The sequence below is a fragment of the Poecilia formosa genome, unplaced genomic scaffold (genome assembly GCF_000485575.1).
Source record: "Poecilia formosa unplaced genomic scaffold, Poecilia_formosa-5.1.2 Scaffold3, whole genome shotgun sequence".
NCBI classification, from domain to species: domain Eukaryota; kingdom Metazoa; phylum Chordata; class Actinopteri; order Cyprinodontiformes; family Poeciliidae; genus Poecilia; species Poecilia formosa.
The window spans coordinates 4,768,789-4,787,072 of record NW_006799942.1 but is presented as its reverse complement, the minus strand read 5'-3'; the positions used below and the strand labels follow the sequence as shown (position 1 = coordinate 4,787,072).

Below are 18,284 nucleotides of genomic sequence, written 5' to 3'. Positions count from 1 at the left end.
AGTGAAATCAACTGTACGCTTATGTCCACTGTTAATCTAACAGAGCCCATAATGAATGTTTTCAGCCTCACTGACTTTCGTTCTTTTCCTGTACACGTTTAATTTCCTGAGACCGTTTAAGTGCCTTTATATTCTCCTTGTTTCAGGTACAGCTGTTTCCACAGGAGTATTATTGTGTAGACAGTCAACAAATATAGCAAGAGACTCCCAAGTCGTCTAAAGACTGCACATGGCAAAACTGAACGCCAACACATCGGGGCCACAGAGCCCAGACATGCAGTTGAAACAACATGAATTATTCCTCTGAATAAAAAAATATGAGCATGCTTCTGTGCATGTGTTGGTGTTTTTGCTGGAATGTTTCTGGGGATAGAGTGTGTGTCTGTCTGTGTGTGTGTGTGTGTGTGTGTGTGTGCATGCATGCATGACTCCTCATGAGGACAAATTGAATGTTTCTAAACTATAAATAGCTGCAGTGCATCATCAGAGCTTCTTTCCCTTATCAATATCAATAAAACCTACAAGAGCTTTAAGTGGTAAATTGTGACTTTACCAAAAGTTATCAAAAAGACTAATGAATGTTTTCAATGACAGCAAGGTGACAGAATTACTGAAGAATCACTGAATAATTTTATTAACATCGTGGTAATCTTAAACAAATACATGGTGTCAGCATACAGGGACGAGTAGAGTGATAAGTGCTCACATGTCCCCATTTTAAAACAGGAAACCACCAAAAAAAAAAGAAAAAAAAAAGGAAAGAAATCCTAAATGAAATATATTCCTGAGATGCAAAAGAAACAAAACTGATAAAAATAATAACAGCACATCACTACATGCGATTGTGTCACACGTGATCAATGCGGCAATATTGAAACTGCGCTGATTGACGTCTGCGTTGATATTTCAGGAGGAACAAAGAGCTGGATTGAAGGTAAACTGTACAGCAAAGGCATGTGGAGAACCAGACAGGGCACGGAAACTGTGTCAAAACAAAATCCTGAATTATTTAAAACCAGTCAACAAAGCAGATTCTAAGCCAGAACAGATATAATTTTCACATCAACCTTTAGTGACTTGATAACATTTTTCATTAATATGAACATTCAATATGCTGCTTACGAGTCGAATCTACATAATGGCGGGGACTTTGAGAAAGAGAATGTGATTTGCTCCAGTAACAATGCAATGTTTTTAAAGGGATAGTTCAGATTTCCTTATGTGTCGTTCTGTGAAATTATTATTAGTGCTAGTTCCCCTACCTGCAGCAGACCAACGTCCGTCTTGTGGTGTTCTGCTAAAAGTTAAGTTAAAATTAAAACTTAAAATTTTAACCAATTAGACCAATTTATAAGAACTCACACTGAAGATGCGCCATTATTTTAGCAATTAGTAATGATTACACTAATATAACGTCAGTGTCGCAACGGGAAAGCTGTTTGTTTGATAAAATAGAGACGATACTGTGAAACTGCATCTAATTAGTATGCACTGATCTTACTAAAATGCAAAAAATATATATTTTGGGTGATCTTAAATAGCTAAAGCATACTGTGTGACTAAATGTTGTCCTTGCATTGCTCTGAAAACATGTTTGCCAATGACATCAATCTGGTACAGGTATGGGGGCTGTTACTGATAGTAACATCCACAAACATCTCTTCAAAAATGCCAAATTACCCTTTAAAAACACATTAGCTTTCATCCAATGCATAAAAGAAGCAGGTAGGCAGGAAGCGGATACAGATAAATAATAAAGAGCTAGCTCATTTATCAAAATGTCCAGTTTTGCAGACTGAATTTTCTTTACAAAACACAATTCTGCATCTGCTCTTTAATAGAGAGTAACTTGTCCTTTTCCGGTGTATTTTACAAGCCCACACAGAAACAGGCAAACATTATTCTGCTCCAGGTTTGATTATTTGACAGACAATTCTCAGCTGGTGGATAAAATAATGCTGGGATAACTCATCTAATTCTTTAACTTCAGGCAAACAGCTTTTTTGTACCTGGCTGTAAATCTGTGCAGGCTATAGACAACATGACCTGTAGCAAAAGAGGTAAAAAGGGTGTTTTTTTTGCAAATTTGCACTGGTGTGTAGACGTCCCAGCCAACGTGAAAATTGGTCATAAAATTGCGAGCAATTTCCTGCCAAAATTGCAGCCAGGATTGTGCTGCTTAATCTGCATAAATGCACAACCTCACCCGCACCGAGCACACCTTCAGCGGAAGAAAACGGGGTTGCTATAAACCAGGAAATTAGAGAACCAAAAATGACAGAAATAGCCTGTCGCTTAAAGAACATGGCATTGCAATCGTACAAGTTTGTGATTTTAAGAATGGAGTTTTAAGCTCATAATCTTGCTTACCAAACTGACATAAAATGGGTAATTAGTTTTTTTTTTTAAAGCTTAGGTTCTTCAACTAACGTTAAACATGAGAAAAAAAGAAGAAATTAAAAAAGGACCAGCTACAATTGGATCTGTATAATAAAGGAGTGAATGGTGGCATGAGCGAAGCTGTTAGAAAAAACAAAAAACAAAAAAAAAAAAAACATCAAAACAAAATTGAACAAGATTTAAGTTTGGTCTATTGATTATAAAAAGCCATTGCAATAAATCAACTCAGTACTTTCATTTCAAACCAAATATTTACAGTTGGTTTCTAAAGAAAAAAAAACCCACACACATTTTAACATTTACTAAGAAATATCCATCAAATTGTAACGGCCAGAGTGCATAATTCAGTAAATGGCACCTTTTCTTTTCCAATGCCAACACCAACTCATCACTGCAGACCTTTTGTTAAATATCATGTCCTAACTTTTCTCATTTCTAAGATGGGTACACAGATGGAATGCAACAGAAAATGTGAGCATTATATCTAAAAGATTTCTTCTGCAAAAGAGTGGCAGATAACCGCAAGAGCTTTTTAAAACAAAGTTAAATCTGTTAACCGTGTGGTGAAGGTTGAAGTGCACAAACGTGTGAAACAACAAAATTGTGCTAATCAACAATACCTAAAAAAAAATATATTTATCCCTACATACACTGTGACAAGAAAAAAATTATGCTGATATTGATCTAAGGATTTCTAACATCTGATTCCCTCCAGTTATGAAGTCCATCATTGCCGTACAGAGCAAGACACTTTGCCATTCAACCATGTTTGCATAAAGTTGTAAACTGGCCATGAAACTGGAGACAGCAGGGCCTACTTTTTTATTGCCCTTGGTAATAATTTGTTTCATCCAAGTAGATTACTGCTGTTGGTTTTTATCACACTTTTCCAGGAGACTAAGTCAGTCAAATTCCTTTGAATCAATACAAAAACAGAATTGATGGAGGAAAAGAAAAAGTATCCCCATAACATTATACCAGCAGCAGTCGGAACTGTTAATGCAAGGCAGAATAGGTCTATGGTTTTCATGTTGTTTGATGCAATTCTGATCCTACCATCTCAATACTGCAATTGCAATTGAGATTTGCTGGACCAGGCAATCCAATCTCCCATTGTCCAATTTTGGTGAAGCTGTGATTTCTAGCCACAGTTTTGAGCTCTTAGCTGACAGGAGTGGAACCCAGTGTGGGATTCTGCTGCTGTAGCCCATCTGTTCTAAGTTTGAAGCTCAACATGTTGAGTGTTCAGAGATATTATTCTGCATTCCTGATTATTTGGGCAACTTTTGCTTTTCTACTATATCAAATTAGTCTGTTCATTCATTTCCATGCACTGATATCGACGGGATCTTTTTTTCCACACAAAAATATATTTGCAAATCATTTTCAAAATATTCAGTAAGTTGACTATGACAATCTCTGTAGATCAACAATTTCTAAAATACTTAGACCAGCCTATCTGACACCAGCAACCACCCCACGTTCAAACTAATTAAAATGTTCTTGCTCATTCTGATGCTAGGTTTGAACTTCAAAAAGACGTCTTCACAACGTAAAGACATCTAAGTGTTTAGAAGTTTTGCCATGTGATATATGTGAATATGCAGTATTTGTGTTAACTGAATAAACAAGTATACCTAATAAAGTGGTCAGTGAGTATCAAATGAGTATCATTATTTTTTTGCCACCAACATAAAGGTAACATTTTAGCTGATTCCTCTTGAAATATGTTGTAGTTTTCATTTTGGGCAAAGGGTATATAAGCAATTATATATTTTATTTTGTTGTTACGTATACATAGCCGTTTTAACATCAATTTGTGCCAATATTTATATGACTTATCATTAAACTTGACTGTTATTGTAATATTTTATTCTTCAGACCTGCAGTACCAAAACAATGTACTTCTGTTGTGATTCTCTGGTCAATAACTTTAGTTTAAATAAATTAAAAGTAAAAAAAGAAAGAACAAAAATCATGCTAATGTGTAGTACCAAAGTGTTGTTCTTACACATTATGTACATGCTTTGCACAAAAACAAAACAGAATTTTTTAAAAGTCTTATAAATGAAAGTAATAGTGGCAAATATACATTTGAAGGAATACAGGAGTCCAGAATTTAACAGCAATTTTTTTTTTTTTTACAGTCAACCACATTTTAGCAGACACAATATATAACAGGGAATGGGATACAGTTTAAACCAACAATATTAGAGTTTTTTAATATAAAAAAATTACTTAGCTTACATTTTCAAAAAGATGCACTTTCATCTTTCCATTACCTTTTAGATTAAAAGAATCGTTCCCAAGGCAATTTAGTTGTTGGCAAAGGAACACAGTACTCATTCTGTCAAATTTTGTGCTTTTCTGTTTGCCTCCAGTTTTTACATTTTGGAAATGGGACCCAAGCAGATGTATTAGCCAGCACTCTCAACATTTCTCTCCAATTTCATTTTTTTACTTTCAGACCTCATGAAATGGAACGGTGACTGACTAAATGGGAAATAAAAAGATTGAGTAATGCAGTTTAAGTTTGCTCTTTAAAAACTAGTGAAACATAACTTGTACAGTGGCAGTCCAAACTTCATTATCAGTTACCTACTAAGAACTGATAATGTTCTTCAGTTTTCCACAAGGCTAAATTTCAAGAATATGAGCAAGGTAAAAGAACGCTTGTTTTAGAGGATGAGCTACAAGTCCAGCTGACCTCACCGACGCAAGTAATGGGAGTGCATCACTGCTTTTTCCTGCAAATCATTGTCTCCTATATTACAGGATTTATTATTTACAAGTGAAAGGCTGCTGTCTTTTTGTTATTGATCAACTTTATGGTACAATCTTTGAATCAAATGAGACGAACTAGCAAACTAGTAGCCATCTTTTAACCAAAAGACAACGTGTTGGATCATCAAAACCTCTACCCTGATGATGTGAATATTTGAATTGAAACCTAAAGATTAAAGGTGGACACTACAACTGATTTACAGCCAGTGCTACAGCTGTTTATGATGAAAACCAATGGAGAGACGTCCATTAGCGTATCCCACATAGTCAAAATATGTTATCTTTTCTGCCTGTACCTCAATCTATCGATGCCCCAATACCTCAAACTACAGATTTGAGGTGTTATCCTCAAATCTACACACTGCTACGGTTTTATTTTGCTATTACAGAAACCTTAAATTGTTCACTGTATATTTCATGAGGCCTTTTAGCTGCAAAATGACTTTATTATGATATGAACAGAAAGTAAATTATTAAAATGTGAAAAGTGAAAAGAATTTCAATACAATTTTTACAGATTTTGAGACGTGGAGATTTCTTTCTGTACATCTGAACCGTTAATGTAAAACACAGACTACTGTAAGCTGTCCAGATAGGGTTTAACATGTTTCACTAAACTGCTGTCTGCACGGTGCAGGGATGTACAGAGTAAAGTACACAGGGACAGCAGATTTAGCAAAAAGCCACATCTACTCTTTCAAATATTTTTGGTGGGTCTTTGCTCTAAACAACACCGTGCTAACCCTTATTACTCCTACCCTAATAGTGAAAATCATATTATACACTTATCTGACGGACCTTGCTACAGTGTTACACAAAACCTTCGTCTTATCTTACAAGGGTCCACTGCTTAATTACAAGTTTATTCAGAGGGGATGGGGAGGTCGGGCGCAGTGGTTCATCTAAAAGTACCATATTCAGTGTGATAGACACGTATAAGGCGTAAACAGCACAGATCATTCAAATAAAAAAGGACGCAATGTATAATTAAAAGCTGTGAACTAAGCAATGAAATGAGCTACATATAGCATTTACATTGCTACCGACAGGCGACACATGAAGGCATTGAAAGAAGTTCGATGGCGTCTGTATTTTTAGGCACCGTGTTGACGTGAGATATGTGAGGGGGGCATGAGATACAACGTGTGGCAGCGTGTCTGCTTGGTGGGAAACAGGAAAGAGGGTGAACAAGAGGTCATGTAAGAAGCAGCCATGGCAGAGATATAGATTTCCAGGAGTTCGTGTCACTAGACGAGCAAAAAACATGAGAATGGGCAGAGCTTCAGGAGCAGCATCAAACTGCATGTGGAAGATAAAAAAAATCTCCCAAAAAGGACAACCCCCCCACCCAAAAAAAAAACGGTAAAATGTAATACAGGAAAATGCTGAACAAGAGGACATAATAATAATAAAAAGCTCGGGGAACATCTCTGCCTGCGGGCTGTGTTGACTCAAGGGGGGCAGTGGCCACAGGTGAAGACGAAAGTGGGGGACAGAAAGAGAGAGAGAGAGACTATAAGAAATAGAGGGACTGAAAGAAAAGGTAGAGAGCAGCACAGCTCCCTATGCAGTCTAAATGAAGTATTCCTTCTTTTCTTCTGCGTGTGCGTGGTTGCCTTCAGCGTTGATGATGGCTGTGTCGGCATCGGGCGCGTCGTCCGCTCCTTTGGCTTCGTTCGTCAAGTATGTTCCTGCAGAAGACGGGGCGGGGGAAAAAAAACAAACCCATCTCAAGGAAAACAAATACTGAGCAGCCCTGCATGGCGTTGGCTGCCTGGGGCAGACAGCACATCTGAAGACAACATCAGTGATGCTACATTATTCATAGACAGAGTGATGAGAAGCTGGGATAGTGTGGTAAATGTGAGTAAAGCCCTCTGCAGACACAACCCAAAAGCATCAACAAACACGCAGGCCATTTTCAGACTGACAAGACTTAAAATACAGCGATGCTGTGCTCAGGGTCAAATGTTTTAGCATTGCTGCTGAATTCTGACCATCACCTTTATATTTTAGATAAGCACTCCCTGTGATTTCTTTTAACCGAGTTTGAGCATGTGCTCCAAATGAAATTCTTTTTAGAGGAAGTTGCAAAAATATGTTCTTTGCATTTGTTGCAATAAAAAACGGACATAGTTGAAAAAATAAAATAAAATCTATGCTACTCTGAAAATTATTACAGTAAAACTAATCAATGCAATATAAAAGTAGTAATTGATTGTTATGCATTGTGTTTAATTGTTGGTTCAATTTCGGATTAATATAATTTGGGATTAATTAATGCTAATTAATCTACATGTTATTATTCCTTTTTAAGCTTATTGTTATTCATTGACACACACACAAAAAAGGCATATGTCGACTTACAGTGCCTAGTAAATGTACTAATGTTCACTATTTACTAATTTGGTAATCTCTGAAGAATGTTGGTTGTTCTGGAATACATTTATCAGGCTCAGCGGTGGAAACTGTGGTAGGAATCTGTCTAATAACTGGAGGGTTTCCAGTTCAAAGCCCCACTTTCTCTGTTTCAGTCGTTGTGTCCTTTGACAAGACACTTCAACCACCTTACTTGCTGGTGGTGGTCAGAGGGCCTAGTGGCAGCGCGCCTCTGTCGGACTGCCCCAGGGCAGCTGGGGCTACAGTGTAGTAGCTTGCCACCATCTGTGTGTGAATGCGTGTGTGTATATAACTCAATGTAGTTTAAAGTGCTTTGCGGTCCTCTGGACTTGACTAACCATTTAGGAGTTTCCGATAGGACGGACTACATGCAAATCCAAGTCACACTTTTAAGATTGCTAATTTTTAAAAAGTTTTGAAAACCCATATATCATTTTACGTCCATTTCAGTATTTTATCTTTTGCATGAAATCCCAATTAAATATAAAACTTTGGGAATTCAATTACAAGGCGACTAAGTGTAGAAACATTCAGCTCAAATCAAAGTCATTTACATAACATTTCCCAAGTGTGCAAAACGCATTCTATCCTAATCCAGCGGTAACTTTGAAAAGAAAGAAGAGCCGCAGTCTAATATTTGACAAGTAGAGCACGCTCCACTGATTCAATGGGCCTTGAGGTCTGGCCCATTGTGGTTTTACCTTTATGCCTGGCCAGGTATCTTCCCAGAACAATGATTAAACACAAGGTGACAAAGACCACTACAGCCACCACTCCTCCAATCAAGGCATGGTCGGTGCCATGCTGCCCCAGCGCATTGGGATCTGAGGAGACAGGGGAGAAAGAAACAAAGAGAGACAATCAAAGTGTTGGTTAGTGAGGTGAAGGAGTGAGCACAGGGGAACAACAAAAGACAGACAGCACAAACCAGAGAGCAAAGAGAAGAAAGAAGATTATTTCCAGTTTGTTCCTGCTTTAACGGTTGTTCTTAGCTGCTGTCATTCCTTCCCTCTTACACTTCATGCATTCAGAGCAGAGAGCCTGTGAAAACTCTCTGAGAATATTAAAACGGAGAAGACGAGAGATGGACATCACACTGACACAAGAAGAATAGGACTGCGATGACAGTCATCTGGCAAAATGAATAAAAAAAAAGAGAATGTATAAGGGACTTGGTTTAAAGATGTAAATTATTTAGCACATCCCCTACTGAGTTGCAGGGGTACTCAGCATGCAAATCAGGGCAACAGCAGAGAAAAAAAATGTTATACAGTAAATAAATCATTACACAAAAAAGTAGGGAGGATCAATCTTTTTTTCAGTTCTTGGAGAGAGGGAATTAATGTTAGGGAAAAGAATTAGATGTCAGAGAGTTGCTACAGGTCCCCAGCTGCTGGAAAGTAGGAGAATGATAGAAAAAAACAAAAGTTATATATATATATAAAAAAAGAATAATCTTCCTGCTTTGCCCAGTGCAAAAACCCATATGTTTTTATGTCTGTTTCTTAACCCTTGTGCGTGTGAGGACTGAGGCAAACGTTAGAGGACTGTGGCAAATGATTCAAGTTGTACGTGTGTGGGGTCGGTTGGATCCCATTTCTGGACACAAGGGTTGACAGGAGGTTACTCACATTATCATGTCTGGCTGCTTTCACACAAAATCTAGTGTCTTCCATCCCGTTATAAGCCTGGATCTGGAACAGACCCACTGTGGATGTGGAGAAGCAGAAGACACAACTCGGAGCTTTCAGCCTCTGAACTCAGGATTTTGTTTTTCGGTCATGATCCAAACCTAACGACCATGGATGGGTTTCCTTTCAGCTTAGCTCAGCTCTTCTTTCACCAATACAGACTGGAGCAGTCTTTGGATTACTACAGAAGAAGTCCCAAACCGAGACATCCCAAAATCACCCAGGAACAAGACACCAAAATACTTGTACTGTCCCATGATCCTTAAGGAGCACTTAAGTACTTAAGTATCAATACCGGATTTAGAGGAGCAGGCTCTCATCCCTTGCAATGTCGCACTTACAAAGCAACGAGACTCGTAGGTACACAGACATGACTGTAACGGTCAGGACAAAAACCACACCGCTCTTCCTGAATGTGAGATTTGACAGTCTGCTGGGGCCGCGGTCTAACATCCAAGAGCATGTTTTTCCAGGAAAGAAAACTGATCCATTGAGGGATGAGACACACTTTTCTGTCACATTTCTAAAATAAATAAAAAAAAAATAGTTTTTTTAAGGCATGAAATTTGACACTAACAGCTTTAGGGAAAGATCTCTTCTTTGTAAACCTTTGGGAAAAACAAAAACGTGAAAGGGATAGCTGTTCTGCGGTGAGACTGTATTATTTGTTTTGATCCATAACACCTAAAAGATTACAGCGACATTCACTAAGCTGTTCTTTGGAGGAGTAATGGCATCCTTTAAACACCCCCAAGATTTTGCATGTGTTCCTGAAAGTACATGATACTTTCTGGCAGCTAAAACGTGGCATTGCCTGAGCAGAAAATAGTAGCTACAGAGAGAGGACTTATCCATACAGCACACGTCGTATGTTGACTATTTCTCTTCAGTATTCCACTTTTCATTCTGTCTGCCCATGAGGCCAAATTGAACAGCTGGCTTGCTCTCGCTTCATAAGTCTCCACGGTCTGAGTGACCAGGCCGTCACACTTCGCCGCCTCCGAGTGGACAAACACAAAGTCATACAGACCGACACACACGCTCATAGACACGGACGTGAGCAGCATAGCTTCACTGTGCTGCGGTTCTTCTTGGTTGGCGGAGCAGAGAGTGGAGGAATTTTCCCCTGGCAGGACCCAGCAGGACGAGGACAGAGGCGTTTAGTTACACACACAGTTTTGTCTTTTATTCTCTTTGTGTCGGGCTTCTCCCTGTATATGTGTGTATTTTTAACCATTGAACACACACACACACACTCCCTTGACTGCTGGTCCTCTGGCTGACTGTTAGATCCCCAGATATTCTTTTAGAAGTGAATGTCTTTTGTTTTTTACATTAGATTGCCTGATCACTGTATGTAATGCAAGTGATGCTTTGATTATTTTCAAAATTATAGGAATATTACACATGAATTTTTATTGTTGTTGTAAATGTGGTGTGTTCCACATACGTTCTCATCTGCATACAAATCAGTGATTGTGCATTCTCATGGGCTTGAAGCTCTGCGAAATGAATCACATTCATAAATTTCTTGGAGATTTTTTGAAGAGTTCTTCATAAATGTGAATAAGTTGTGTAAAAACTTCAGCAGCTCCGCAGGAGGTAGCTCTGTCTGATAAAAACGCTTTAAGGGATAGCACTTGAACAAGTTTCAACTTTAGCAGAAGGCAAGAAACTTGGGGGGGGAAAAAAAAAGATGATGAAATATGGGAAACAAGTGAGCAGCTTTCTCCTTTGGAGGCCCAGTCTCAATCAGAATGTGACCTACTAATGTATCGCCGGGTTCATTTCACATAAAACTGAGTTTTTTCAATACCTCTCGAAAAACTCCACAGCGTAGTCTTGAGATTTTTGAACTGCACAATGAAGCACTCTCACCACTGCATCGCACTATTTAAGACGGCATTGAATTTTATTTTTTGCAAGTTAAAGATTTAAAATTGTAAAATGGTGATTATTAAAGCCACATGATCAGTAGTATAACGATGGTCATTTTCCTTACTTATGTTTTTGTTTCCAGCATTAGCTTAGCCACAATGATACATGTCCATCCAACTTGCCAAATGCATAATTGGCAAGCAGGATTTACTGCAAGTCCCCTTAAAATGACCTTTGTGGTTGCACTGAAATTCTGATGGTAACTGTGATATGGAATAAAATGCAGTTGAAATATTTGACCTATCAACACTAAACAAACCGGAAGAGAGAGCGAATACTGACTCATAACTTAAAACCAAGTCAAGAAATACTAATATTTTATGGGAGTCTAAATCAGTGCTTTGGCTATCACCTCTTTTCAGATATACTTCAACAAATATTTAAAAAAAGGTTGTGTTAATAAAAAAGTTAGAATTTGCAAAGACTCAAGTGTTGACAGCTGACCATATTTATTTTTTATTGTCATGTTTTTAACTTTTTTGCTTTATGTACAATTTAGCATAGGCTGTCAATATCATGTTTTATTATTTTACATTAATGATGGGGCTGGGGGTTGCTTACAGCCCAGGTAATATCTGGTAAGCTTCATAGCACTGAACTGCATTACATACATCACAGTAAAACATTAGCATCTGGGTATAATTTATAACTTTTACAGAATCCATGGCTCCAACAAGCAATTGTTTCTCAATAACCACGGGTCCACATCCTCTGTACAAAGCAAAACATAGAACAAGGAGCTGCTTTTTACCAGGCTAATGTTCTGACTGGTTTGAATTTGGGGAAACACACAAAAATGCTGCTAAACATTTAGCAGCATTTTTGTTGCTAAATGCAACAAAAATGCTGTGTCCAGACACAGTTCCAGACACTGTGTCTGGAACTGTGTCTGGAACAGTTCCAGACACAGTTCTGGAACTGTGTCTTTATTCAGTTTGGAAACCAAAACTGATGGACGAGGGGACAAAACATTCTTTATTTGAGCCAAGAAGAAGGAGGACAGAAGGGATCTTGCATACACAGTTATACATTTTGCAGGCCCACAAAGACATTACTATTTAATAAGGGCATATACATCCTTCTCTGTATGATTTAATATGAGTGTGTGGCAGAGCAAACTCTTCTTGTAATATTTATAGAACCCTCCTTGTCGCATAGCTGTGCGAGTCTGGATTGTTTAATAAATTAAAAGGGTTAACGTTTTCTATAAACCACTGCTGGGTCAAACGGGACCAAATGTGTTCCTGTTAAATCATCACAATAATTCTTGGCATTCTCAGAAAAAAATGCTAAACTGCTTTAGTGTGTTTAAGAAAAGTGTTGGCTTGAACTTGAATTGAGATTTTACAATGAGATTAATATTTAATATTATTTGCTCATTTTAAAGTAATAAAAAATGAATCTAGCCACCAGGTAGTCAGCTATTTATATTCTTTTTTAATTTATTGTTAATTAAAACATTATCCACATAGGATTTTCTCACTGGGGGAACCTGACCTGAGGGGGTTTATTGTATTTTCTGGGCAGTGTGTGACCGTTCAAACCTCATGGTAGAACATTTTTTTGAATTTTGCAAAAAATACATTTTTTTTTTCCTTCAAATTATTAAGACCATTGGAATGCTTACAATAAAGGTCATGTGACCTATAACCACTTTTATAATAATGAATATTTATATCAGATTATAGTTCAAACTGTAGGAAGCTAAAGCTTTAGTAAAGAAAAAAACACTGAAATCAAACGTACTGTAGACACCCAATTTCCTACAGTTGGTCTCAAAGTCCTGTTCATCAAAGCTCTCTTTAATGTATTTTGGTGCTGTGCCATTTCATGATTTATAAATTGACAGAAATATGTTAAAGTCTATTTTCTGAGCTACAGTGAGCCAGTGGAAGGACTTTAGAGCTGGGGTGATGTGCCCCGTCTCCCTGGTTTTAGTGCAGCAGTATCCTGGATCAGCTGCAGCTGTGTGATTGCCTTATTAGGCAGTCCTGTGAATGCACTATCACAGTAATCAATGTGACTAAACACAAATGCATGCATGTGTTTCTCTAGATCTTGCTGGGGCGTTAGTCCTTTACTCCTGGAAAGGCTGACTTTTTACACCTAAAGCACCAGGGAGTTCTTAAATGACCAGGATACTCAAAATCAAACATGTCTTCGTTGGATTCTTAAACATCAAACACTTCTTTCAGTAGGAACCTTCCATATATCACAGATGTTTGCCATCGAGTGAAGTCACAAGATTTCCTGTGCCTTGAATGACTCCCACCTCCACCCTGTCTTTCATCTGCGCTCATCTTTTATATGAACAGTGGGGAGTTATCAGACACTGCACATATTAGTATGTTTTACACAAAGCACATCTTTGTCACTTCATCTCTCTTCCCATCATTGGCTTTACATTCATTTAATATTAAAACTCCTTCCCTGCAGGCACCCTTTCTTATCTCTGGTGATGCTTCTTTACATTCTCCGTTTTAGATGTAGCTCTATGAAGGAATGGCTTTTGGTTGCTTCCATCAATAAAGCAGCACTTGTGCCCTTGTGTCTATGGTGTGGGTCAGTCATGCTTTAAAGGTGTCTTTTAACAGGATGTTATAAATTTGCTGTGGAGGAACTGTGATTGTTTCCTTCCTCTGAATATGTGAAAAATAATAATAATAAAAAAATCTTAATCTTTTCTGTAAATATGAAACCCTTGATGTTTTTATGAGATGATCAAAGAGATTGCTGGAAATCCTTAGAAAAAAAAAGATCTGAGGAGGAATAAACCAGAACTTCACTGTGAAACTGTGGAACACCTAAGGCAACCCCAAACTGTTTGATAATTGTTGAAAAATAAAGTGTTTTTGTATTTATCTGCATGCTGTTTGACGCAGTAGCTTTGAAACTTTCAAACAAATACTTGATCTGACAACTAAGATAATAATACGTATATATTCTGCTATGACTTATTTTTTTTTAGGAAGCTGCAATAGCTCTAATAAATCTACAGCATCAGCAGCATCTGCATCTAAATATCACTGAATCGTTTTTTTCTTTCAGTTATTCAGTTCAAAAAGTGAAACTTGTCAATACCCAGACTGGTACATATGAATGATTAATTTCCGTTTATTCTGATTATTGATTTCTTTTAACCCAGTCGGTGGACTGCGTTGTGTAATGCCAGTAACTCCACCAAAACAAAGGAATTTTACTATGAACCTAAAACTTAAGTGGGCTCAGGAATGGTACAGTATGTGTTGGAACATTATAAACACATCTGTATATTAGTACTATTTACTACAGAATGCCCTAAAAATGATGGTTTTTTTTTTTAATGTAAGGTTGTGCGAAGTATTTATGAGCAGTCAGTGCTGTGTCCTGCTATCAGAGCACTTCCATTTTCAAAGGGTGGGACTGAATGGCTTTCCAAGGTAACGGCTACTCAAAACAGAACAGAGTAGAGACAGTAAAATAATAAATATTTTACCATCTATCTGTTATAAACCAATAGAAGTCAGAGAAAATGTTATAATATTGATTTTCTTTCCCTTAACTTCTTCAGTTAAGCCTCAGACTGGCTTTTGTATTGCTGCTGTATTTTTTCACCCAGAAGGTGTAAGTTGTTTGATCGTCAGACACTCGCAGCTAAGAATGTGGGATGTCTGCAGCTCTTCTGGAGGGACCTTAGGCTCTCGGCTGTAACTCTGAATAACGTTCACCTGACTTTGACAATGTATGTGAACTGCTACGTCTTGGCAATGTTGCAGATTGTAATATAACTGTAGCCACAAACATTCTTACTGAAAGCATTTAGCTCATTTAGCTTAATTTAGTTAAATGTCCAGCAAGTTTGATTAAAATTTAATTGCAGTGTGTGGTATTACATGCTATGGCTGTCAAGTGCTTTTTATCACATTTCTCTGAAAACTCACCAAAAATGGAAAATTCCAAAATCCGGGTAGGATATTGTTTTAAGGTCAACATTTACCAATGTACCTAAAGATAAAAATGTGAAGAAATATGCAACAAATTTAACAGGAAATCAAAGCACAGTTATCTGCTCTTTATAAAAAATATAATTTTTGAGAAAACGAAATATTAAATGAGTATTTCACAGTTAAATGTGCCACTCATAATTTATTCAGCAATGTTAAAGTTAAAGAGAAAACCAGAACAGATTGCTCTGAAAGGTGCCTTATGCTTCTTTTGCAGCAGTCTAATATATTATCATTTACAGAGTAAGGCTGAAAGGGGTGACTAGAGGTACATGTAAAACACTAAGACATGACTCAGTTCACGAGAGAGAGAGGTGTAAAAGAGGCAGCATTTCCAAAACCATGAGTGCTTGTGTGTGTGCCCTTGTGCATTATTGCTCTCTGTGTCAGAGTGGATTAATTAGATCCAAAGAACAAATTACCTCAGCTAATCATTCTATAAAGCCCACATTTGGACACTGGATTGAATATTTAACCTCTTCCTCTTTGTTTTCTTATTGGAGAAAAAAAGAATTTGTGGTAAGCAGGGTAAGCCCTGCAACATATCTAATGATGGACTTACTAGGCCTAAAGAATCTATTAAAACAACTTGATGTCATCATTTCTCAATAAACAGCAATACAATATAGTAACAGAGGATGACGGTTCTAAGACAGTGCTTTTCCTATTTTTATAACTTTATGGGACTTTGGCTAAAATTATATATGAATTATTCTAGAAATTATGATGTCTAAGATTGTTACAAAAGTAGTGACATAAATTTAGTCATTTTAGTTGAAACAATATATTGTTTCAGCTGACTTTGCACAATGGTGGAAGACCAAAGCAAAATATGGGATTCAAATGAACTGATCTTATTAGAAGCAATCCTAAGTAAATGTTCTAATAGTGGATTTTAGTTTAACAGGCTCATAACAGGTGGTTAATTTGCAGAAGAATGGGCTGTGCCACCTAGCCTTCACTCTAATGCTTAACACACCTGAGGCTCTCGCCTCTTAGCATGCCAACTTTCCTTTTGAAAAAGCATTACCTGAAATAGCGACAATAATGACAGTAACAGAAGTGCTCCTTATGTTTTCACACAATTACTTTCAAACTGCAGACTTTCTCTGTTGCAAACAAAAGAACCGTGAAGGACACTAGTATAGTGAACAAGCAGGTAAGGGAAGGGAGAGCGCCAAACAACTGCTCTTTGCATTCGGCAGAAACTCCACTTACTCCAAACCCGACTCTGGAATCTTATTGAAGATACTTCAGACTACAACCGTTTTGTAGTGGAACATTTTTTGTAGTTTTGAAGCTATGACTTAAACAATTCGTCTGCACCAAACTGGTATAAATACTCTATACCTTTACCAGTTCTTACCTAGTTTGCAACACTTGGGAACTATGCCATGCATGACTTTACAGAAGATTTATAATGTAGTTTATTTAATAAAACAACAATGTGTACTCTAGACTTGTCATAAAGAAAAGGTATACTAAAATGATTTCTGTTGTAACATGGTGTTGTAGAGAAAATAAAATTAACTTCAACCTTCAAGGAAGGGCAAGGGGTGCCGTACGGGTGGTGGGGGGATAATGTGATGGTAGGAGAAACAGGGTCAGAGCTGCAATAACTTCAGGCTGACTTTATTGCTGCTGCTCTTCAGATATTTCTATCAAACACTATGCTGCAATTGAAGCAGCTGTATGGTTCACAAAAAAAAAAGAACCCTACAGCTAGTTTTGAACTGGCTGGTTTTGAAGAAATATTTTATCGTCAATAGTCTCACAGGGAACAACATAAGTCAAGCATGACAAAGAGGTCCATGCAAATGAAATAAGCCGTTGTGTCTTTATGAATCCTCCAAAATGTGTCCTTTGCCACTAAAATTTAATTAAACCAAAGGTTGTGTGTAATTCATAAAACTAGCCGTAGGTTCTAATGATTTTGCCTTTTTCTGTTCAACACTTTACTACAAGTGTTGCTGTAGCTCTTCCCCGGAGCGAGGAAAAGTGACAGGTCATCAATAAGTCGGCCAACAATAAGTGAAAGAACCTTTGCATTATGTTTTAATTTCTCCTGTGGTCCGTGGCTTTTATGTCTGAGGTGTGCAGAGCATAGGGCAGAATGAATGGTCAGCACTGTTCAATATTTCACCATTTCACCACTAAACACAACCACTAACCAGCTGCCCCAGATGCTTGCCCTCAAGGAAATATTTCCTTTGCTCATCACACAATCTAACCTTTGTGCTCCATTTTAAAACAGGATCAATAGCAATAGAATAAAGCTGTTAGAAAATCCCTCCAAGGAATGAAAATTGTCCCTTTCCTTATTGAGTTTTCACAAAAGGTTTGTTCTCAATCTTAAAAAGCTTTAAGGTAAATGTGAGGCTAAAGCTATAAAAATATACGCAGGGAAACTTATTAATGTTTTTTTCATAACACAAGAGTAGATTTATGCTAAAATTCATACAGTTTATTCATAAATTTGGATAATAATAATAATAAATAAATTATTTTATAATTATTTTAAACCCAAGTTTCTTTTTTTTTTTTGCTCAGTGTTTTGAGGCAGGCCATTTAAGATTAGCAGGTTATAACTTTAAAACCTGCCTTGTTTTGAGGTGTTACCATTTAAACAAGGCTTTCAGGATAGAATCCCCTGTAAAAGAAAAATGCTCAGGGGCTAATCTTAACTATTAAAAACTGACTGAACTCTTGGGGTTTATCCTGAATCTAGCTTGAGTGTGTACTCACTCATTTCAACTTCAGTCGAAGAGGAGCTCCTCCCAATGTTTAGTGTTTTGGATTACCCCTTAGTAAAAGGCATGGTGCTGAATAGATAACTCTGGCAGCCTACGTTTGCATTTCTATATTTTTAGCTTGAGCTCCTCTTGGGGAACAACTACTGGGCTCAGAAAGGAAAACTTACTCTGCAAGGCTTTAGATTGGTATGTTTTTTTCTCCACAGGCCCAGACATTGGGGCATGAATAATAGCTGCCTTCTCAGTAGTTGGTCCTCTTTCCACAGCAATAAAAGGCTACAGGGACTAAGGTTGGCCACGCGAACGCAGATTATGGGAAGTGAATGGTAAATATT

At 37.5% G+C, this 18,284-nt stretch overlaps 1 protein-coding gene across 3 annotated transcripts in view; it reads right to left on the bottom strand.

The window, feature by feature from the left end:
- Window positions 1-607: 607 nt before the first annotated feature.
- cadm2a (cell adhesion molecule 2a) overlaps window positions 608-18,284 on the bottom strand; it is a 227,846-nt gene continuing 210,169 nt past the window's right edge. For all 3 annotated transcript variants that reach the window (XM_007556010.2, XM_007556017.2, XM_007556026.2), the window contains 2 exons: window positions 8,286-8,408; window positions 608-6,875 (listed from right to left, as the gene is read on the bottom strand). In XM_007556010.2, coding sequence (XP_007556072.1) covers window positions 6,757-6,875; window positions 8,286-8,408 — 242 coding nt within the window. In that variant the 3' untranslated portion in view covers window positions 608-6,756. The remainder of the gene's footprint in view (window positions 6,876-8,285; window positions 8,409-18,284) is intronic.